At 52.7% G+C, this 21,416-nt stretch overlaps 6 protein-coding genes across 6 annotated transcripts; 1 reads left to right on the top strand and 5 right to left on the bottom strand.

The window, feature by feature from the left end:
* Positions 1-179: 179 nt before the first annotated feature.
* Positions 180-1,411, bottom strand: POSPLADRAFT_1131350 (hypothetical protein; the record flags this gene model as incomplete). The annotated part of the gene is made up of 6 exons (XM_024484066.1): positions 180-332; positions 394-617; positions 670-827; positions 883-919; positions 980-1,134; positions 1,194-1,411. 6 exons carry the CDS (start codon positions 1,409-1,411, stop codon positions 180-182), a joined length of 945 nt encoding a protein of 314 aa, XP_024343469.1.
* Positions 1,412-1,650: 239 nt separating this feature from the next.
* Positions 1,651-3,453, bottom strand: POSPLADRAFT_1064826 (hypothetical protein; the record flags this gene model as incomplete). The annotated part of the gene is made up of 3 exons (XM_024481856.1): positions 1,651-2,948; positions 2,998-3,169; positions 3,232-3,453. The coding sequence occupies 3 exons, from the start codon at positions 3,451-3,453 to the stop codon at positions 1,651-1,653; spliced, it is 1,692 nt and encodes a 563-aa protein (XP_024343468.1).
* A 3,629-nt stretch (positions 3,454-7,082) lies between these two features.
* On the top strand, positions 7,083-9,151 carry POSPLADRAFT_1053302 (hypothetical protein; the record flags this gene model as incomplete). The annotated part of the gene is made up of 11 exons (XM_024480376.1): positions 7,083-7,154; positions 7,211-7,318; positions 7,371-7,499; positions 7,555-7,717; positions 7,772-7,855; positions 7,913-8,009; positions 8,070-8,196; positions 8,269-8,382; positions 8,434-8,608; positions 8,667-8,910; positions 8,965-9,151. 11 exons carry the CDS (start codon positions 7,083-7,085, stop codon positions 9,149-9,151), a joined length of 1,500 nt encoding a protein of 499 aa, XP_024343467.1.
* A 1,912-nt stretch (positions 9,152-11,063) lies between these two features.
* Positions 11,064-12,707, bottom strand: POSPLADRAFT_1131341 (hypothetical protein; the record flags this gene model as incomplete). The annotated part of the gene is made up of 5 exons (XM_024484064.1): positions 11,064-11,131; positions 11,280-11,295; positions 11,612-11,719; positions 11,746-12,317; positions 12,371-12,707. 5 exons carry the CDS (start codon positions 12,705-12,707, stop codon positions 11,064-11,066), a joined length of 1,101 nt encoding a protein of 366 aa, XP_024343466.1.
* A 2,200-nt stretch (positions 12,708-14,907) lies between these two features.
* POSPLADRAFT_1131552 (hypothetical protein) lies at positions 14,908-15,868 on the bottom strand (the record flags this gene model as incomplete). The annotated part of the gene is made up of 2 exons (XM_024484101.1): positions 14,908-15,515; positions 15,568-15,868. 2 exons carry the CDS (start codon positions 15,866-15,868, stop codon positions 14,908-14,910), a joined length of 909 nt encoding a protein of 302 aa, XP_024343465.1.
* A 2,752-nt stretch (positions 15,869-18,620) lies between these two features.
* Positions 18,621-20,707, bottom strand: POSPLADRAFT_1131626 (hypothetical protein; the record flags this gene model as incomplete). Its single annotated transcript, XM_024484112.1, has 8 exons — positions 18,621-18,677; positions 18,736-19,180; positions 19,232-19,369; positions 19,426-19,625; positions 19,683-19,793; positions 19,851-20,057; positions 20,123-20,392; positions 20,450-20,707. The coding sequence occupies 8 exons, from the start codon at positions 20,705-20,707 to the stop codon at positions 18,621-18,623; spliced, it is 1,686 nt and encodes a 561-aa protein (XP_024343464.1).
* Between the last annotated feature and the right edge of the window lie 709 nt (positions 20,708-21,416).

Raw genomic sequence — 21,416 nt, 5'->3', positions numbered from 1 at the left:
TAGTGCTGTCTGCCTACGTCTCCAGAGCCTGGAAGAACATCATTGAAGTCATGGGAAGAGTCCGTGACCTGGCGTATGGGTGCCACGAGTCGCACATATACAGGATAGACAATACACGGTTCTCACCACATTCGCAGCGTTCTCAACCTTCTTACCGATCATCATTGGTCGAATTAGAGTCAAGCATCTGACGGGCTTGAATTCCTCCAGACCTTCACCGTCCCGTCGGCACTTGCAGTGACGAGCTCGCCTGGCTCTACTGGATGGTGCTCTACCCAAGTAATCACCTTATCATGCACTCGTGGCGGAGGGTTCGGCTGCATCGGCGCGGCCTGGACACGCCAATTCAAAGGTCAGAGATCCGACAAGACGAGGAATGAAGAGTAGACACACGTCGAGCAGGTCCCATGCCCACACCGTCCCCTTCTCATCGCCGCACACGACGCTCGCCTCGCCGTGTCCGAAGCACGCGCGGCAGCGATACGACGAGACGGCATGCCCAGTGAAGTCGTTCAACATTTTTCCCGTGGACATGTCCATCAGGCGCACGTGAGAATCAAGCGTAGAGACCAAGTACGTCTGGCCGTCCTGCGAAGGCACGACGGAAGTTACTGGATCTGCTGGAATGTGAGGCAAGAGGCAACACGAGCGCGGCAAGAGGGAACACACGTCCAATGAAATCTGCGCGCAGCTCGCCCATGCGTAAGTCGTAGGTACGCACATGGCCGTCGACGGACCCGGTGAGGATGTAGGTGGGTCCGACATGGAGCGTCTGCACGGAGTCACGCGCGTCTTCGAGAACTTGGATAGCCTGTCGGTTTTGAGAGCTGCGAAAGCGAAAATGAGGAATCCTTATGCCGAAAGGTCAAGTAAATCACGTACCGGAGGTCCCACAATCTGACTGTGGAGTCATAAGAGCCTGTTGACGGGCCGGTGTTTCAAAAACCGTCGGAAGAACTGAGGTAGGGCAAGGACGAACCGCTCGCCACGATGCTGGCATCCTGGTTAAATTCAACCGTGAAGATTTTGCTCATGTGCCCTGCTATCCGCCTTATGGTCGTGCCCGTCACGACATCCCACAGAAACACAGACCGATCGCCTCCCGAAGAGGCGAGCTTACTGTTGTCGTGCGACCTATCCAGCCATCAGCTCTCGACCATGACACGGTCATAGGAGCCAAATCTCGCACTCACACACTGATGGACAGGACCTCATAGCCATGTGCAGCGTACTTTTTGATTTCCGTCCCCAACTCGGGGTTCCACAGGCGGACGGTGCGGTCCTGGCCTCCAGTGAGGACATACTTCGCTGTGCCCTTTGCATATCGGACAACGTGAACCGGCCCTTTATGTCTGTCGAGCGTGAAGTGGAGGTTGCGCGCTACGGTCGTCGGTCCGCGCGACGGCGCCATGGTGGTCGGTGACCAAGTTCAGCATCGGCGCTACATCTGCAGGTAGCGCCGTGACGCACCTTGCTCCTAATGCGGCAAGTGAATGGGAACAAAACCTCTGGGGGGCGGTATACTCATTGCAGTTCATACGAAGGTCAATTCCAAAGAGAAAACGTAGTAACAGTTACATGTAATGGTACACGGATTATACAACGAACAGAACAAACTCTACAGTCATCTATGCAACGAATATCCATAAATCACACATCGAACCGCCACACCCGCACGCCTCCGGCGTCCGCACTAATAATCCTCCTCTCGTCGAAAACAATGCTACCCTTTGTCGACAGCGCACCCCGCACCCCTAGGCTCTCGATTTCCTCTTCTTGACTCGCCTCAAAGTCACTCGATGCCTCTGCACCTGTCCCGCCCTCGAGGTCCCACACCCACATGCCGCCGTCCACTCCGAGGCTGACACAGCGCCCGTCCGCAAGTGCAAGTGCGGACACAGGACCAACGTGTCCATGCAGATTGCGTACGAACGTCAATTTCGGCGCTGATGCGACGGACGCGGATGATGGGAAGTATAGGCGGTACAGCTGCAATGAAGTCGCCGTGTGGAGACTCGACGAGGCGTACTGCGGCGTGCCCGATGGGCTCGGAGGAGCAGATGGGGCGTCGGAAGCGAGTAGCTTGTCGCTTCCTAAACGAGTCAACAGGGGGTCGCCGGGCGCAAGCACGACCCACTTGCCGTCCGTTTGCGTGTCGGCGACCCGCGCGACCTTGCGGTCCCACTGCTCGCGCACCAGACTCATCTTCGTCTCGTCCATCCAACCTTGCGGAATATCAATCGCGCGCGTGGTGCGCGTGCCCGTGACGGTCATGCGATCTGGGGCGCGCCCGGAGATCATAAGCTCGGTCGCGCCGACGCTCCAGTGTGATGGGTAGACCGGTATCGCGTACGCAACGATAAGCTTGTAAATTGACGGGGACAGCACCGACAGCACGAGAGAACTGGGCGGGTACGACGTGAATGACATGAGCGTCTGCGTGTGCGCGACAGTGTCATTCTGGAGGTCATATAACGAGAGACGGAACGATGACGACAGCGTCACGAGAAGCGGGTGGTGGTATACTGCCTGAATGATGGGCGATGCGCGCTGGTTCCTACCAGTGGGTACGTAGGTGAGAATCTGTGACGAAAGCGAGGGCGTGTGGTGGTTGACAGAGAATATTGCAAATTCTCCGATTTCCAAGAATGATATCAGTCGTATAGTATGGGCAGATGATGGGGGCGACTGGTCAAGTGCGAGAGTTGTGATCCGCGTTGAGACTGTGGGGTTCCTGGGTGGACAGCGGAGAGTGTATGTCTGGTGGGTCGGCAAAGAGAGCGATATGACCGGACATGTCGAAAGACAAGTACGCGCCGAGATGGTCAGGCTGCCAGCGAGAAGTAAACATGTACCATTATCGGCATCGCTAGCATCCTGCTCTGGAAGAGGTGCTTTCGCAAGTGGCCGTTCGATCGAGGCGTCAAGGGGCGCTACGGAGCAGCGGCCTGTAGGAGATCTCAGAGTACGACATCTACACATGGTCATAATACACACCTGTGCGCCAGTTAGAGCTGATCCGGAACATCCACTTCCAGTCCTTCACTTCCTCCGACTTAGCTCTGCCAGGCAGCGGACGGACCTCTCGTCCGTCCATGCGCCCGATGAAGCCCCTGACGCCACGGAGCCTCGTGCGGCCATACTCCTTCAGATACAGCGCTTTCCACAGCTATCCGGGGCGTTCGAGCATGAATTCTGCGACATGCATGCGGGTGAAGAGTGTGTATGTACCTGATTGTCGAGCGAGAGCCGCGCCCAGTTGCGGTTCGTCGACTGAATAGAGCAAAGGTCTGTCCAGGGGAGGTAGGAGAAGATGGAAAGGATGATTTCATCGTAGAACAAAGTATCGAATGTCGGTCGCGGATTGTGATCAGAGGGGCTTGAAGACAAGGCACCGTGCAGGCGCTTCGAGGGTGGTAGGGAGGCAGGAGATAAAGGTCGTTTCGAATGCATGCTAGCTTCCTCTACCTGGCTTCTAGGACTTGAATTTCCTGGATAAGGACGACTGGGTAGTTCCCAGTTCAGCGTGGAGGAAAGGCTCAAGAGAAATATGCCCTGTGAGTCGGCGACGTTGCCTCAGAACGGCAAGATTTGTCAGCTAGTGACTCAAATCTTCCTCGACGGCACGTAACGCAAAAGCAGGATCTCGCAAAGGGCTTCTGAGCTAGACGGCGTAGTCATTCAGGATTGCGTCCCGGGAAATATTGAGACTGCAGCAGTTAGAGTAGAATGGTAATAATCATCATTATTGATCGCAAGGAGCCAACTAAATGATCGAGCTTCGAATGTGGCAACATTGGGCGCCTATTAAATGCATAGTGGTACTAAGTACACAGTACTTTGAACGTACTGCAGCTATGTAACTGCACAAGCATACATCATATTTCTTATGTGGCACATACGAGAACCCGGGGAGCCGCACAATGACATGAGCCAACTTAACAGTATACTTGCACAAAGAGGGCAGGGCAGGTACTTACTCAGGCCGTCATTGCACAATACAACTAACAAGAACACTGTATCCTAGTGCCTAACACAGTGAAGACGTGTCAACTCTCAAACCACAGAAACTTAGACCCAGAGCGAGGCAGTTCATTTCGCGCATGCTCCACCAGCGTGAGTCGCGTATGCGAGACCGCTTCTCGTAGAACTCGACCTTGCTAGTGGTAGAAAGCCTGCATCAATCGGACACAGGATGCTGGAGCGCCAGGCGCCATATAATTCCAGGCAGATGTCGCGTACGCTCGACCACGACCAGATACTCGCCGACGGCACCAGCGCCCTTCTCCTTGTGTATTGACATCGCCACGCGGTGATACCGTGACGTCTCACGCGCCCGGTATCGATATTGGGAGCACCCACGGAGATATCGGCTGGGATTGGATTACCTTCATCATATCCAGCGCGTCTGGGTGTTTCGTGGGTGCGCACCATGCGAGGTTAGGTCGTGAACGTTCCAGCGCTTTTACTTTGACGCAATGTGTGATAGCCGATATGCTCTACACTTGACGGTCATCGTTGTATAAATAGTCATTGCACGAGAGATATCCTCATCTTGAGCGGTGGCGAACAAAGAAGCCGAGTTTCCTCTTGCAGAGACCGCAAGCCATGAATTGGGACCCTCTGCTTTGGACCGAGCATCGCAGTTCTCGCGGCACTACGCCGACCACGAGCACTGTCACATGCTCCAGAAACCGTGCGGTCGCGAAGTTCATTGTATGCACGGAATCCGGAAGATCGCGGACGCCCGCCTTCGTGTTAGCTTCTGAATATTAATAACTTCGCTGTGTCCTTCTGTGACGTCGTGGCGGGAACTTACGCAGAGTTAAGTCGGCGGGCCTTGAGCGAGTTTGTCTCCTTGTGGCCGTAAGGTCGAGGGTCCGAGACTTCGAAGCAAATCCAAGTGCATTACTGTGCGTAAATTCACATTGCCGGTGAATGTTCCGAATTGAAGTCGGTGAGCACGAAGTCAATGCGCGATTCCAGACGTTCGCGTGTGAATCAAGCCTGTGTAAAGATCAAGTGGGCAGCAGGGACAATGGCAAAGTCGAACTGCGTAAGACATGCAGATATAACCGAATAACAGGAGGTTGAGGATACGTATCCTGGACACAAGCGCACATATGAGCCACGGCTCAGATGTGCGCTTCCTCGAGACGAGCAAAAGCAAAAGCATGCCTTGTCCGAGATACACGATGTTCGTATAACTGTGTACACATCTTGACACCCATAGCAGACAACGCAACGTGCCTATTGGATTACTCAGGCAGTTATCGGACTGCCTATATAACCTGGCACTAAATATGTCATTCTGATTGAACCATGATGGGCAGACGATCTTACATGCGCCTTGTTAGTTCTCTCCTGACAACACCTTGATATTTCTGAAGCTGTTCGATGGTGGTTCAAAATCTGATTGTTTGGAAGGTTTGAAGCTCAAGGTTATTTTCCATTTCAGGTCAGCCGTTTGATGATGATCAACTTAATTGATCCGCCTGAATCGGGAAAGCCGTTACCCGTTTCTATCCGTCACTCTGACCTCCATGCGTGCGATGCCCGTCTTGCTCACGACTATACACCTTCGACAAAACTCTGATAACCAGCCCAACGAGTTGCAGTGAAAGACCCACGCTGCTCGATACCTAGACCTGCACAACGAGGCTCACAGGATGACGTGAAATTGACTTCTAAGCGGACGTTTGCGCCGTTCGGCGAACACTCATTCGTATGTTGGTAGACCCGGTGCCGATGACAAACCGTACCCATAGCTTCAGGACCAAGCCTTGGCTTGATTATCCTTGCATGACAGTTGAGGCTGTGCTGTTGCCAGTGCTACGCGGGTGGGAACTGCAGCCTTACACATTGCATCGTGCAGGAGCACCTCATGGATACAACGACATCGGGAAGAACCCCACTCCGCAAAAACATGAGTGGACACTCCATTCTGGCACCACATCTTACGAGCATTTTGCGCCTCCGTCTTCCCACCGTATGTCTTCCATATGTCTTATCTCCCCATCTCGAGGATATGGTGGACATAGGGGGGCGCGCCTTGCCTCCCGGGGATCCCATGAGAGGGTTCCAATCTAGCCAGCATCGAAGGAATTCAGCCGATTAATGCCCCGAGGCGAGGTTACTTGGAGATTGGTCGGCGGAGCTGCTGGTCACCTCAACGCCCACTCTCGCCTCCGGATACGAGGACCTTGTCCGCTAAATTCGGGCATTCCAAGTGTCACTGGAACATCAATGGAGAACGCTTGCTCTCTATAGGTTCACTCGAGCGTCGACATCACCGTTTAGCTGCGATGTCATGCCAGTGTTTTGGTGTGTTCATGAGATCTTCCCAGGCCTTCCCAGATCACTGCTCCAGACGACTGACTCGTTCCCAGCCTGGAAGTAAGCTTATCGCAGAAGTACACGTAACGTCTGGACCGCGTCCAAAGATCTTGATCGCGGTGATACGCTGCTGTGAGGTAAAATGGTCTTGTGCCAGTGGATGTCATAGATTTGCGAGGTCTATTGCGGAGCCGTACGCATGGGGACGGTGTCCTCGATTCTCACATCGATGGTGAGTCTGTGAGCGGCTACAGTTGAACACGCCCCGTCCCGGAGGCGCGAGGTTATTCTGCTGCACCTTATGAGAAGCGGCTGGATGTATGATGCAGCTTTCGGACGCGTTCTGCATCCGAGTCCCGTGTCTATTATTGGATGTCCATTCCGTCCATATTTCAGAATTCTTCTGCGGATGTAAGTCGGTTGTCTAGCTGGTGAGTGCCTTACGCGGGCCGAAAATCTCCTTTGTCATCACCTGGGTTTCGACAGAATTTGTATGATACTGACTGCACAGCTCCACAGGAACATGGGCGAACATCGGACGGGCGAAGCATAGCCCATCGTACGAGTGACGTTCTCGACATATCGAAGGATACACGATAAGGGCCTGTTCGGTGGCCAAGATCGAGCTTAGCTAAGGCAGCTACGCACGGGTAAAAGCCGCTTCAAAACCTGGGAACCACCAAGGCCCGAGTAGACCGTCGCAGACTGCTTTCCTTTACACGAACATTCAATCTTTACGAGCCCTCATGTTTCCAGTGTCGTACGCCTTGATCGCCGCATCGCTTCTGGTGCTCTTCTTGTACAGGAGGTCCAATCCAGTATGTGCTAGCTCTCCCGCGAGACTTTTAAGCGTTGTCGCTGACCTCATTGTCAGCTGTATCGGATTCCTGCTGTCGGGTATTCAGCTCCCTTGTTGTCATACATTGGGGCGATACAGTTTATGAGGCATGGCCGAGAAATCCTTCAGGAGGGATATGCGAAGGTATGTTGCCGTGGCCCTTCGTGGAGTCCAAGACTAAAAACCCCGACATTAGCACAAGGGATCGGCATTCAGAATTACAATGCTGGACACTTGGGTCGTTATCCTGTGCGGTGCCAAGTTGAACGAGGAACTTCGCAAGCTCCCCGACGATCAAATGTCATTCATACATGCCATTGAAGAGGTAAGGCTCCTCCCCTGATCAAGGAGCAAGCTTTCATCTGATGTGCGCGCTTCAGCTGGTGCAAACCAAATACACTATTGCTCCGAATGTCATCGACATGCCGATCCATATTGCGGTTATTAAGGGCCCACTGACCCGCAACATTGCGAGTCTTCTGCCAGATGTCGTTGACGAGATTCGCGTTGCCACAGAGGACTCGATTCCCATTCACGGGGATGGTGCGTGCAGAGCGCCAGCAGCGAATATGCACTCGTCCGCTGACCAGTCGCTAGAATGGACTAGCGTCCCCGCACTCGATACGATGATGCAAATCGTTTGTCGTGCTAGCAATCGTGCCTTCGTTGGCCTACCAATGTGTGAGCGTCAACTTCGACGTGCGCCTATCTTTTTCGCGGCGCTAAGCGATATCACAGGCAGGAACTCTGAATTCCTCAAGACGGTGCTTGAGTTTCCTCGCAATGTGGGGTTGGCGAGATTCACCCTTGGGCTTGTCCCTTCGATCTTCAAGCCGTGAGTATTCAAATCACAGTCTACGGGGCGGCATGGAAATAACAGATCTTGCGCTTGTAGGTTGGTTGGACCATGGCTGCCCTGGCCTCGACGGTCGCTCCGCAAGTTCTCAGCATTGATGGAGCCCGTCGTAGAAGAGCGGCTCCGGCTGCTGCGAGACCATGGCAACGACTGGTCCGAGAAGCCTGTGAGTATTGAAATTGAACACGTCGGGGCCGGAAATGACGGTATTCTAACATCCAATTCGACTTCTTCGTAGAACGACTATTTGACTTGGCTGATCGAGGAATCCCGATCCATCGGGCAACCACTCGACCTTATCGTCAATGCGATGCTAACGTCGAACTTCGTTGCCGTGCACACGTCGTCTACCGTATGTCTATTAGTGGTAATGCTGTTCCCTCGGTGATAGACAATTTTGCAGAGCATCACGCACGCTTTGTACCATCTAGCAGCCAATCCGGGGTACATACATCCCCTCCGGGAAGAGGTTGAGAGCATTGTTCGGACTGATGGCTGGACTAAGCCAGCCGTGAGCAGGATGATGAAGCTGGACAGCTTCTTGAGAGAGTCTCAGAGAATGAACGGGATTAGCGGAGGTATGTCGCTCTTCGAACGTTTGCGTGCTCTTGTGGATGATTGACCACGAGCTTTTAGTCGGGGTCATTCGCAAGGCAATGAAGGACGTCATCCTATCTGACGGTACCGTCATACCTGCTGGTACTCTCTGTGGAGTGGCTGCAGAGTGCACACATCTTGATGAAGACAGCTACGATGACGCGGCCGTATTCAAACCATTCCGATTCGCGGATATGAGGGAGGACGAAAGCGAGCGTATCAAGTATCAGTACGTCAATACGTCCCCGGAGTATGTTGCGTTCGGTCACGGGAAACACGCATGGTTCGTGCTCTCGAAAGTCTCTTCTTCGGGTCGAGCTCACGCACTATCCATAAGCCCGGGGCGCTTCTTTGCGGCGTATGAGCTGAAGGTTGTTCTTGCTATACTGCTCATCAAGTACGATGTCAAGCTTGAGGGCGACTCTGGACGACCCTCAAATCAATGGCGTGGCGCGTCCATCCTTCCTAACCAGAGCGCGAATGTCATGTTTAGAAGACGTCAAGGACTCCAGTCGGCTTTGTGACAGGCAAGCTGCAGCTTTACAGTGCTTTTCCTAGATTTTAGGTGTATACATAGTGTATATAGAGTGAACTGATGTATTCCGTGATCAGGACGATTTTTGGTGGTCTGGCAATGTATGATAACTACCGGAGTGCATCATTGATGTCCATGTCGTCGGTCTGCTCGGGCCAGCAAGATGCAACGTTCATCTTTGATTTAGCTCAATAGCTAGTCTCCGTACCTCGGATGATGACATCCTTGAGCAGCGGATAAGGACTATCTTTATAGCAGCGGTAATAGACAATACAGTACAGTCAAGACAACCGATGGCCTGTCGCTGGAAATACTGCCCAAGTTCGGTACTATAAGCCCGCTTCGCAGCCATCGGTGGCAGTGGCGAGCATCCACGCACAAGCTTTCAGAAGGTAAGATAGATGACATAGCACGCAGGAACCATCAACACGATGGCTAGGTATAAAACAGTAGCAAAGACAGTGGAAGTGCGTGGAATTTCTTCCCATGAACCCCTCATATCCAAGGCGAATCGACGCCGTCTAGCATCTCGTTGTCAAGCGCTTGAACACCTAATACTCGACGAGGGGATCCGCATCAGGCGCGCCTACTTGGGCCAGTCCCTGGGAGGGAACAGTTGACTAGTGTTGGTGACCATCGCCCCTTTCGAATTTGTATCAGCCGCTGCTATCCGCCGTAGCACGATGTGCCATACTGTGCCGCCCTGTTCACGTCTAGTTGTGCTCTTTGAGACGAATAGCAAACATTTCACAGCGGAATACGGGCCAAATTTGCTGTCTAATCGCCTCATCGCCTCGTTATGACCGGTTGAAACCTCGGACATCCCATCATCAATGAACGTGCTTGGACCGCACCTTTCATTTTCACCCGAATTTGCCGCTTGCGAGAATAAACTTCTGTTGTATACATGGGGGTAACCGGTAGCATGTTCCACTAGAGTGGGCCTCATTGCTTGTTGTGCTGACTGGCGCATCCCAGCAGGTGCTGTCTTTCCATCACCTGTATTTCCTATGACCCATGCTCGGGGGAATGGAACAACTGTAGGACGCGTAGGAAACCGGATAAACTGAGGGCAACAGGTGGCGTGACGCTCGGATTATTGCCTTTACGACCCGCACGACCCGCGGGATTTTGTCTTGCGATTAGTCGCATCCGAAGTTGGAACAGACAGAGCGGTCTTGCCACACCAAACCACCCCATCAAACGCAGATAAAGACACCTTAGACACGGGAAATATGGGTGTTTGGTGGATGCAACCCTAGCAACATCTCCAGCACAGCGGGGCCTCAAGCAATTGTAGCTTGTTGTAGCTTATGACCTGGGAGCGGCAGACGATCAGACACAGATTTGGCTAGGAAGAAACAATATGCACCAGTCGATCCGATTCTCCTTTCGCTGAGCACTGCGCCACGACCCCACAGCGCAAAATGCCTGTGTTGAACCGGTACCTTGAGTGACGCGAGGGAAAATGTGAGAAAAGCATCCTTTTTCTCTGAAGGAGTGACCGCCGTGTGTGATCGATTCACGGCGCAAAACCGTTAACCAAGTGGGAGAGACAAAAGTCAATTTAGGGAAGTGAGACAAGCAGATGTCAGAACAGTAACATTATATATATGACCTCCCGAGTCGCCGTGACTAGGTTTATTTGTTTGTTTCCTCGTACCTTTGTATTCATTCATCACCAGAGGGACATTACTCATCTCCGATGGCTAGCATTTTTCGTAGACGCGAAGTTAGAATGATAGACGGTAAATAAAGGAAAGTTACCAGTGGTGTGTGTGTCCTCTATTGTCTTCAGGGCCGCGTTCGTAAGCATGGATCTTCAAGTGAAATCTGAACCACGCTAGGTGGATTGGGTACAAGCTTGCATACCGCATCAGACAAAGAGTTCTCAATGGATACTACTTAACGATCAAGATGGTACTAGCGCTCATGAGTATGAAGGAGTGCTCGCGCAAGTCCGAGTCGGCTGTGACAAGTGCCCGTCCACTATTCAAGCTCACACAGAGATTGCATCTCCAGAATGCTCTATGCGCCGCAGACAGCGAGTTAAATCAGTAATACAACCCGTATAACAGCTCGCACAGACAGCGACGGATGCACTGCTTAGTACTTACTTCCGCCGAGCATCGGCTACATGATTGGCTTACGTAATCTATCGACGCGCCACGCCACACAGGGCCACAGGCCACATCTTGATCGGGCTCTCAGACTCTGCAGCGGGCATTGATCGTACTCATGAGTATATATGGCCGGTCAAGTTCTGATTATTTTATATTCGAACATTCATGTGAGCACGAGTTTTGATCCGCTAGACTCAAAATACAATTACTAATAAGTTACGAGATCGGAGAGATCGTGTCTGAAAGTTGCTCGTCGCATCAGCTCGACGCTGGGCGAGCCGCAGGGGCAAAACATACCTGAGGGGTATGATATTGGCTGGACGCACGCCACTGAGGAGAGGATATGTCCATCGAAAGCCGGAGGTCGAGCTCGAAGGGGCGTCGCTTGGTGGGGTGGCGGTCGTCGACTCGTATGCTGGAGCCTTCAGCGTAATCTGATTTTTGCTGGCGCTCGGCGTACTCTCTTTGACGAGCGGACCTCGTTTTTCTTTCCGCTTTGTGCCTCACAGAGGGGGCCTTTCGCCTCTTCCACGTCCGTAGCCTTACGCTTCTTGCCGCGCAACCCCATCCGAGATGCACCACTTGGTGCCACCATATCATTTACGGCCGTGCTTGACCCAAGGCCCGATGGGTTTGTCGTTCCCGTACCTTGTTTGGCTGCTTGCCGACACGATCTGCGCACAGGCACCGGACGCCCATCGACTGTTACAACGTGCGCTTCATCATTTCCAGCCATTGTTGATAGCGCTGGAGTGGAGGCATGCAGCTTTCCATGAGCAGTGACCGGAATTCCAAGCTCTGGGGAGCTGCCGGCTTTGATGATGCGCCGAACGCCGCGGGGAATGGTGGCCCGCTGGGCGGCGGCTTCAGCCACCGCCTTGCGCGCCTGGAGCCTGTCCTCTTCATCATCGTTTTTTGGATGTGCCCGATTTTGCAGCGGGAACTCGAATGCTTGTTGACGATGAAGGTGGTACAGCATTTGTTCGTTCCCCATCCAATACGTTGGGGAGGTAATGAGTGGTATCTGGTGGTCTGAGATTGAGATGATGAGAGCGGGGACGAACGCAGAGAAAGATGGCACTCACGTATCATCTCATACACCACCTGTGCGGAGCGCTTATCAGTCGGGCGCCCCCACAGCGCGAAATGTGCGGGATGGCGGGGGTTCTCGAATACCCTGAGCGCTGCCAACGCGAGGATACGGGCGCTTTGGGTCTTGTCGAGCTCCATCTCGAGTAGCCCGCTGACGCCTTCCACTGACCCTAGGCGCTGGATTGTCTTGGGTTGTGGTGACCAGTAGTAGGTCGGCCGATCCTTCTCGTTCTTCATGATTGCCTCGTAATATGCACGGGCGAGGGCGTCGAGATATTGGCTAACCCATGGATGTTTAACCGTGAAGGTGCCATCCGAGAGCACCCCCATGGAGATTTCTCGTGGTGTCGAGCTAGGTAAGTTGGCCGAGGCGCAATCCTTGCAGCCGTACCAACACCGTGCGTTCATTTCTACCTGGTAAATATCAGATCGAGTAACAGGATTTGTGGCTGAATTTGGTGGATATGTAGTGGCGATGATAGAGCCAGACGAGTAGGCGCAAAATGCTTTTGAGGAGAAAGCCAGCGAGGTCCACTCAAGTGCAGGAGCGGTCGCAGAGAAGCTGTGAACGGAGGGCGGATCGAACACAGGCGGGTCTTTTGTATGCACCCACGAAGTGTGGGGAAAGTCCTGGATCACGCACGACCACATGTCGCGTGTTTCCTTTGTACTTCTCTTTGTGCGCTTCATTATTGATCCCCTACTCCATAAAGTACAAGGTCTTTGATGGGGGTCGGGCCTAACTGAGATGTAGTGTGGCTTCGCCTGCACGCTGACCTAATATCATCGACTAAAATGACGACGACGATGACGGGAAAATCACCTTCGAGACACATTGCTCCTCGTTTATGTCTACCTAAGAAATACTGAATCAAGAACGTATTGTCGGTTTGATTCTCAAACATCAATCCAAGCTATTATCCACAGCATGGATGCAAAAAGAGCACAGCGAGAGGACGTTATGGTACATTGTCTTTCTATGAGTTGAGATGGATATGACTGCACTTAGATAACAGCAGGATGCCCGAAGGATCACGGATGGACGGTGGCGACATGAGAGATGGATCATCCTCCGGCATGTAGACGGACACTTTGCGGATGCGATTACCATTCCGTTCTTCAAACATTTATGTGATAACAAGTCACAACCACAGACACGCTAGGATACGAATAGTTATAGCAATCAGTCACAGGAGGCTGTTTACAAAGTTGTGCGTCGCATCAGTATCGACGCCGCGCTCCCCGCAGAAGGACACCTCAAGGCGACATGATATCAGCTGATCGAGTTCATTAGGGATGTACGCTGCAAAGAATACCCCATCTAAACCAGACGCGGCGCGGGAGCTCGAGCTCGAGGTGACGTCGCTCGAGGGGCGCTCGGCGAGTGGCAATCCGATGCCACAGCATCCAAAGTGCTCTATGCTTCGCTAGCGACCAGCGTGTTCTTTTTGAGGAACGCGTCTCATTCTGCTCTCCACTCGGTAACACTCGTCTCCTCGATCTCCGCGACCTTTTGCACCTTCCTCTTCGCACTTGCTACTCACAGCTCGGCGCAGCCTCCGCTGCAGCCGCGATGTCTATGGCCATGGTACTCTATCCTCGGCTCGATGTGCCAGCCGGCTCCCCGCTGCGCTTGACTGCCTGCTGAGATGACAGATGTGGCTCCCCGGTGGTTCCCGTGTCCACTTCATCTGTTCAGCGTGGCGTTGATGTGGATCCAGGCGGCACATCCAGTGAAACGGATACAATGGGAATCCCGAAGTAAAGTGGAATTTCAGCTTTGAGAATGCACCAACCGCCACGCGGGATGGTGAGCCCAGCCTCTTGAGCAGCCACCTCCGCTGAGCGCCATAAGCCTATCCTCATTATTGACATGACTGTTCTATGCGCTCGCTTATGGAGTGGAAACGCAAAGGCCTGCTCCATTCCCTGTCTGATGCACAGGGGAGGTTATTGGTGGCTTTTGGCCGTCTTGAATGAATGGTGAAAATCACAAAGATGTTGAAGAGACGCCACACTTATTAATAATATCATTTGCCATTTGCGCCGAGCAATTTTCAGTCGGTCTCTCCCACAGCGCGAAATGCGCTGAATTGCTAAGGATCTCACAGATCTCCAAGCGGCCGTCACTGGCACATGATAAGAGTATCCAGGTAGCGGGTAACCCACGGATGCTTGATTATGAAGGCACCGTCTGAGTACACCTCCCCAGTCGAGTTGGAGGATTGAGCTGAGGCACAGTCCTTGCAACCGTGCAAGCATCTTGAGTCCATTTTGACCTGTCATGTGTGAGATCGAGGATGAGGTGTGTGGCCCACGCTAGAGAAATCGAGGACATAGACCGACTCACACAGGCAAAGTAAAGTCTTAAACGCCCCTGCAGAGCAGAAGTAGATGTCAGACAACCAGTCGTGAGCCTAGCGATCATTGTGTGTAATGCCTCGAGATGGTTCAGATTTAAATATAAATAAGTTACAACAGATGAGGAGATGGCTTCGGTGCCAATCCCGCGGCCAGAAAGACGGAGCGTTCAACGCGTCCCGGTTCTCGTAGATGGACGACGTGCTCTCCTTGTCGGGCGCACCTCATCACGTTCTCTCTGTGACTCATCTTCACAGCCATGTTCTTCTTCGGCTTCTTCTCTCCCTCGCTTTTGCATGCGCCGCGTCTTGCTCTGCGGCTCACCACTCGACTGCGCCTCCACAGGCGTATTGCTCACAGCAGTATTAGACCCCCTGCTCCTTTGTGCCCGGTTGCACTTTATCGCCTGCCGGAGTGATCTGCGTGCTGTCGTGGAACCGGTCGCCTCCAGCAAGACCACGTCGACTTCTTCATTTTCGTCCGACATGGAGGATGACGAAGGCGATGCAGCGACGGGAATACCATGCTTCGGCGGAGTCCCAGCTTTCACGACGCGCCGAACGCCGGCCGGGACGATAGACTCGCCACCCTCAGCTTCCCGCGCCCAGTATGCCTCCACTTCCCTGCGTGCCTCGTCCCTGTCCTCCTCATCTTCATTCTTGGGGTTTGCGGCGTTTTCAACGGGAAAGGCGAAAGAATGGTGTCTGTGGAGCAGGCGCAACATCTCCTGGTTTCCCATCCAGTAGAATGGGGACTCGATGAGCTGTGGCTGGTGGTCTGGACAGATGATTAGAGTCAAGTCACTATGAATGAGGAACAAGGCACGTACATAACACCTCGTACACCACCTTCGCCGAGCGCATGTCTGTCGGCCTTCCCCACAGCGCGAAGTGGGCCGCATGATTGATGCTCCCGAAGACTTTCAGGGCCGCGAGCGCGAGCACACATGAGCTCCGAGTCTCGTCAAGCTCCTCATTGATGTTGAGCAACTTGTTGACTCCTTCGATGGTGCCCAGTTTTTGAATGGCCCTTGACTGCTGCGCCCAGTAGAACATAGGCTTGACGATCTTCTGGTATTCGCGACCAAGGGCGTCCAGATACTGGCTCACCCAAGGGTGTCTGATGGTCATCGTGCCGTCAGAGAGTACCCCGGGTTGGACTTCCCATCTGTTCTTGGGCTCTGTCGGGGTGGTACGCTTTGAGATACACCAGTGAGAAGGATACTTTGCCGGTTTGTATTCCATGATGTGTGAGGATTGTGGGGGTGACTTGCGAATGTTCGAAAACGGGGGAGTTGGTAAATGCACGACAGGTGTGTGGCGAGTAGGCGAACAGCGTGATAGCATGAGAGCGTTGAATAAGGAGATCAGAGCAGAAGTGGGGATTATATACCGCTCGCCACTGGTTGTGGCGAAATGGCCCAACACCACGTGTTCCCGCTTTGTACTTCCCATTATATTCTGCATCATTCATTTGCCTCTCGCATGAGTACAAAAGCCTCTGATGGTGCTCCGGTAGTTGTCATCCGAAACCAAGAATACAAATAGCAGACGTGCGGAAAAGGCACTGAGAATCCTACCATCTCGCTATAACAGACGCACCGCGTTTCTCGCCAAGCATCTGTGAGCGATGTGGAGAGATGATCTAGCGTAATGGCAGGCTAAAGCCCTTGTTCTCGACTGACAAGTCATTGACTGCACGCGCAGGGATTGTGACGACTTCATTATCAGGGCCAACCCGTTGATGATAATGTTCTAAATGGATATAAGGTACTCAGCGGGTAAGCTCGTACTCTGTCTCTGGACTTCCCCGATACTTGGCACGGAAGACGGCGAGCATTACCGTGGCGGGTCCGCGATCTCACCTGAGCTTGGATCATGAAGATTCTTCTCTTGATGCACAATACCAGCAATGACAGCATTGCCACTGTGGCCGATACCACCGTCGCCTTTGGGCTGAAGAAACGTCGTTGTCGTTGACACGAACGGATTGACATGGGAGATTGCTGTACAACGCATGGCATGTTGTCCGCGCGTGCGCACTGCGGAGGACGGTAGTGATCGCACTGGCGCATCAAATTATGTAATCAAGATCTGTTTCCTCCGACCTCTTCGACCTCGCAGTACGCGACGTAGCCTTTCAAATCTAATGCAACGCCTACAGTACTACTACGCATACCACGAGGCCCAGGCTAAGCTACCGCTGCACGACTTCTGATACGATCTTGCGGAGTAACTGTAAAAACAGTACTTCGAGCCCAGGGTTCGTCCACCGCCCTTTGACGAACCTGTCAGCGGTAGTTTTCACGTCCCTGAACATTGCCACGCTCCGCTCAACTACGACTAGAAGCGTATTGTGGCTCGTCCCTCAAGCCGTCCTCGTCCCATCCCATGCCTGTACTTTCCTCGTGTCTTCCTGCAATCCTGACCGCCGAACGGTCACTCAGGGTCATATTTGACTGTTGGCCCTGCGATCGGAATACTCGGTGCTTTGACGCTGACCATTCCGAAAAATAAAAACGCTCCTCTGACAGTGCGGGCTCGGAGATCGCGCAATGCATGTACGACTTTAAGAGAGCGTCTCAAATTGAGTGCGCGGGCTCTCGGACTCCCCCAAGACGGGCTTGATGTCCTGCTCCACGGATGTTCGTAGAATGGTCGTTGAGTCTCGTGTGGATTCGTGTTCACCATGACTTTTGTCCCTGCCATTCGGAGGTGACATCGGCAGAGGTAGCAGCATGGGCTCGTCGCGAACGGAAGATAGAGGGAATTGGAATATCGTGTTCGCCATTTCTAGCTCCACCACAGAAGATGCTTTAATCATTGTGGCCAGCGGAGTGAGATGTAACAAGCAGAAATCGCAATAGAAGCATCGCTTTTGGTATGGGAAGTTCATATGGCCTCGATTAGTTCGAGTATAAGACAGGGATTTGACGGTAAATGGAGGTCTGACGGCTAGGATTTATCAAGCAAGGAGATGGGTGCAACAGCCTGACAGGATCCCTTGTTTATGGATTGTTGCTACACGTTCATGTTTCTCCTCACTTCTGCCCCAAAGTGCGTGGGATGGCGAGTTCTCCGTCGCACCCTCGAAGTAGATAGTGAGCAAGTACAATCACCAGTGACAATGTGCCTCTCGCATGTACTATAGCCACAGACAAATGTACAGAAAATCATACCCCGAGTCAAATCATTAAGGATGCGTTTCTCTCCTGTATTTTGATTCTTCCGTAACATGCCCAAGGATAACTGAAAGTGAGGTGTATCAGCTACTAAATCTCGAGGACAGGGGCAGGAGGAAGGCATTCTTATATTGAGTTTTTTTATACTTCAGGTTCGTTGTCACCATGGCGAAAGAACTCGAGAAACAAGAGTAACGCTCAATGTTCGAAATGTCACACAATGCAGAAACTCATTCCGACAAAGACGACTGACGGCACTTATGCACCCAATGGTGAGCTCTTCACGGTGCCTTGTTCGTGGCAATGGCAACAATGAAATTCTGAAGCAACAATGTCATCGCAGCGTCCATGCACCCAGTGTACACCGGAGACGCGGCATGGGTGATCATCAATACAACCATCGGGACCCTGCGCCCGCTACGCAAGGCTGGCAATCTCACATATGTTGTTTCAATGTTCGCTAAATGAGAAAGACTAAGAGCCTCGAGGTCTGCGAAGCCAGTAGTTCTTGAATGATTGGATCTGTGCACCATGTATTTGGCGCTGAGACTACTAGCGATTCAACGAATCAAGTCCGGAGGCACAGGATTTCCCGCTGAAGAACGGATGAAGCTCTATACGTGTCTATTGCCATTTTGGATTTGAATGCAATAGAGTAAATGAAACCAATGCATTCATTTGATAGGGCCCATACTACGTGGTCATAGACCTGCTGCAGTCTTCAGTTTCGCATAGTCCGGGGTCCCCCACCCAGTGACCTTGTTGACACCGTAATTTCAGAACGTGACGGGAATGATGTAGGCACAGCGGACTCACCGGGTCCCAGCCAGCTATCGCATAGAATCCATCCGTCCCACAACCGGGATTGTTTCCTTCGGTGATGTCATTGAATGCTGTTGACGCCGTCGAGTACAGCCACGGATTCAAGAAGCCGAGAGGCGATTTGCCCGCAGATATGAGTTCGTTGTTGAGCAGCGCAACGACGGATGCAAACGTAGGGCTCGAGCAGCTTGTTCCACTGACGGCATAGAACTCCTGGTCGATCACGACGGTGAAGTTGATGCCCTGAGTCGCGACGTCTGGGAACGCACGCCCAGAGGCGTTGTACAGACCCTGGTACGTATCGCCGAGGTAGTTGAAGTAGGCCGTGACGGCAGCATCCTGATACGAAGGACGAGCATAGTAGTTCGAGAACCCGCCTGATGAGAAGAAAGCACCGATCTCAGGACTGATGCCTGTGGTGGACCCAACGTTTGTCATGCTACGGCGGTCTGTAAGAACAGGAGTAGGAATCGTGTAAGGAATCACTCACAAGGGGCACCCATCAGGGAAGGGTACCACGAATTCGGTGCAGTTACTCGATTGCGTACCCGAGACGCCTCCATCTCCGGAAGCAAACAACACAGAGACACCACGAGCACCCAATTGAGCATACGCATTACAGAGATTGCTGCACGACCGTTTGTATTTCGCGCAACTGGGGTGTCAGACAATCAGGATACGCACTATGATAGGCCAATTGGCACGTCATCCTCGTTTGGACCATAGCTGGTCGTAAATGCCTGTGGAGGCGAGTCCTCATTTAGCAGGAGATCGGCCATATCCAGGAAGCCGTCGAGATCGCCATCATGGTTATCGTATCCGGCTGAGACGAATAAAGTTGGAACGTCAGTAGCGATACCAACGGTATATTGTATGTCCAGGTTCTACAAGGGAAGGCTCAGTAGTATCAGGCTCGACATAAAGGAGGATCTAGATCTCACAGCCTCCACGCCAGCATCAGCTGGGGTTTGATTGTTTGATCCACCGTCCAGGTCCTGCAGCGTGAACGTTGTAGTATCTGACATATCCGGTCGGTACGTCTTCAGGAAAGTCTGTTCGCGCCAGGCTCAGCGTGGCCAGTTTGCCTCAGCATTTTCATGATGACTGACCATCAGATCGGCCTCGTTGGCCCACTGATCGTCAAAACCAGCCACGGCGATTCTGCTAGATTTCTCCGTAGCAGGGGTGGTAGGGATTCCGTAGAGGGCCTGCAGGCACGATAGTGTTATTGTATTGATACATGAGGGATTGACTGTTGCATCGTCAGCTTGCCCTAATGACTTGGGGAAGGAGTACGACGCCGAGAATGTAGGCAACTTGTTTCTCGTAGTGGGGAATCTACGAATGGTATGTTTACGGAGTATGAAGGCCACATATTGACGTACGTTGTCGTTGGATACACCACGCTGAGATGACCCTCTAGCTCTTGGGGGATCGAGTAAGACAATGTTCTTATGGTTTCCTTCCCTGCGCCTTCGTGTGTGTAAACGCTGTACGCAGCATCGAAGAGCTCGTTTGCTTTGCCGACAGGTATCTGAAAGCCAAGCCAATCACCAGCCGGAGTTAAGGCTGTTGCACTGATGTCGTTCTGTTCCAGCCACGCATTGATAACCGTTTGCGTCTCAGGGGAAGGGGCGACATAACTTGCAGCCTACCGTGACTGAGCTGAGCTAGATCTCTTCGCAAAGGTCTGACAAGATGAACATACCTCGTCCTTGGTCAAGAACTGGCCATAGTTCGGACTCGTGGGAGTGCTGACGTCATAGAGAGCTTCTTCTAACCCGGCAGGGTTACTTTGTACAAGCGCAATGCGAAGCTTGAGCAGAGTGTCAGGAGACGCAGGTCTAGTCAAGGTATAGCCAGCCGGCGGTGTGTCTCTCCTCGCAAGAACCTTCCTATTGTCAGACAGTGGAGTACCCGAGGCGAGCAAGCACAGTGAGAATGCGAAGACGCCAAGTCCGAACATCTTGCCGTCACTTGTACCGGGGACGAGCTCGTGAGAGCAAGAGGGCCAAAATCACCGGTGTTATATAGCAGCACCGCAGATAGCCCAGAATAGCACCATTATGAGAGCAGCGGCCCAGGAACATCGATGGTCAATGTGGATGGCAGATAGCCCGTCGCCTTGCATCCAGTCCTGATGACGGGACTCACATTCCGCTTTCGGTCGTACACAACAATGGGGAAAATGAGCATGATCCGTATTGCACATGGAAGATGGTGAGAAGTCTGAGATACTTCGTCCCTGTGCCATGACGGGTTTCGGGGGGAACGTCGGACGACCACCGAGTTTCGCGTTTTTTGCGAATCGAGACGACATCGAGATCAAAGTGACTGAAACGCAGGATGTGGCTCTTGAGATAGTGATGACCATCTTGATCGTCTCGAAAGCCGGGCGTTAGCACCAAACAATAATGGGCCGCCGGTTGACAAGCCGGCCAGAGCAAATCCAGGGGAACAAAAGCTGCACAGAGATGAGAGTGTATCCAGGAAATCAGAATTCCCGTGCCTCAATCACGCGGTGGCTATCGACGTACAGCATGAGGGAGTTCTCGACGACGGTCTTCTGCCTGGAAGTCCACAGTCACGATAAGTGTCTGAGTGGTTGCCAAGCAGAACCAGCGCACGGAGTAAATTTGTATTGGGCTGACTTACAGGATAACAAGCAAGCCGAG

This window comes from Postia placenta, assembly GCF_002117355.1.
Source record: "Postia placenta MAD-698-R-SB12 unplaced genomic scaffold POSPLAscaffold_2, whole genome shotgun sequence".
Taxonomy (NCBI): domain Eukaryota; kingdom Fungi; phylum Basidiomycota; class Agaricomycetes; order Polyporales; family Adustoporiaceae; genus Rhodonia; species Rhodonia placenta.
Note: the sequence above shows the minus strand (reverse complement) of the source record. Positions and strands in the feature narration are given on the sequence as shown.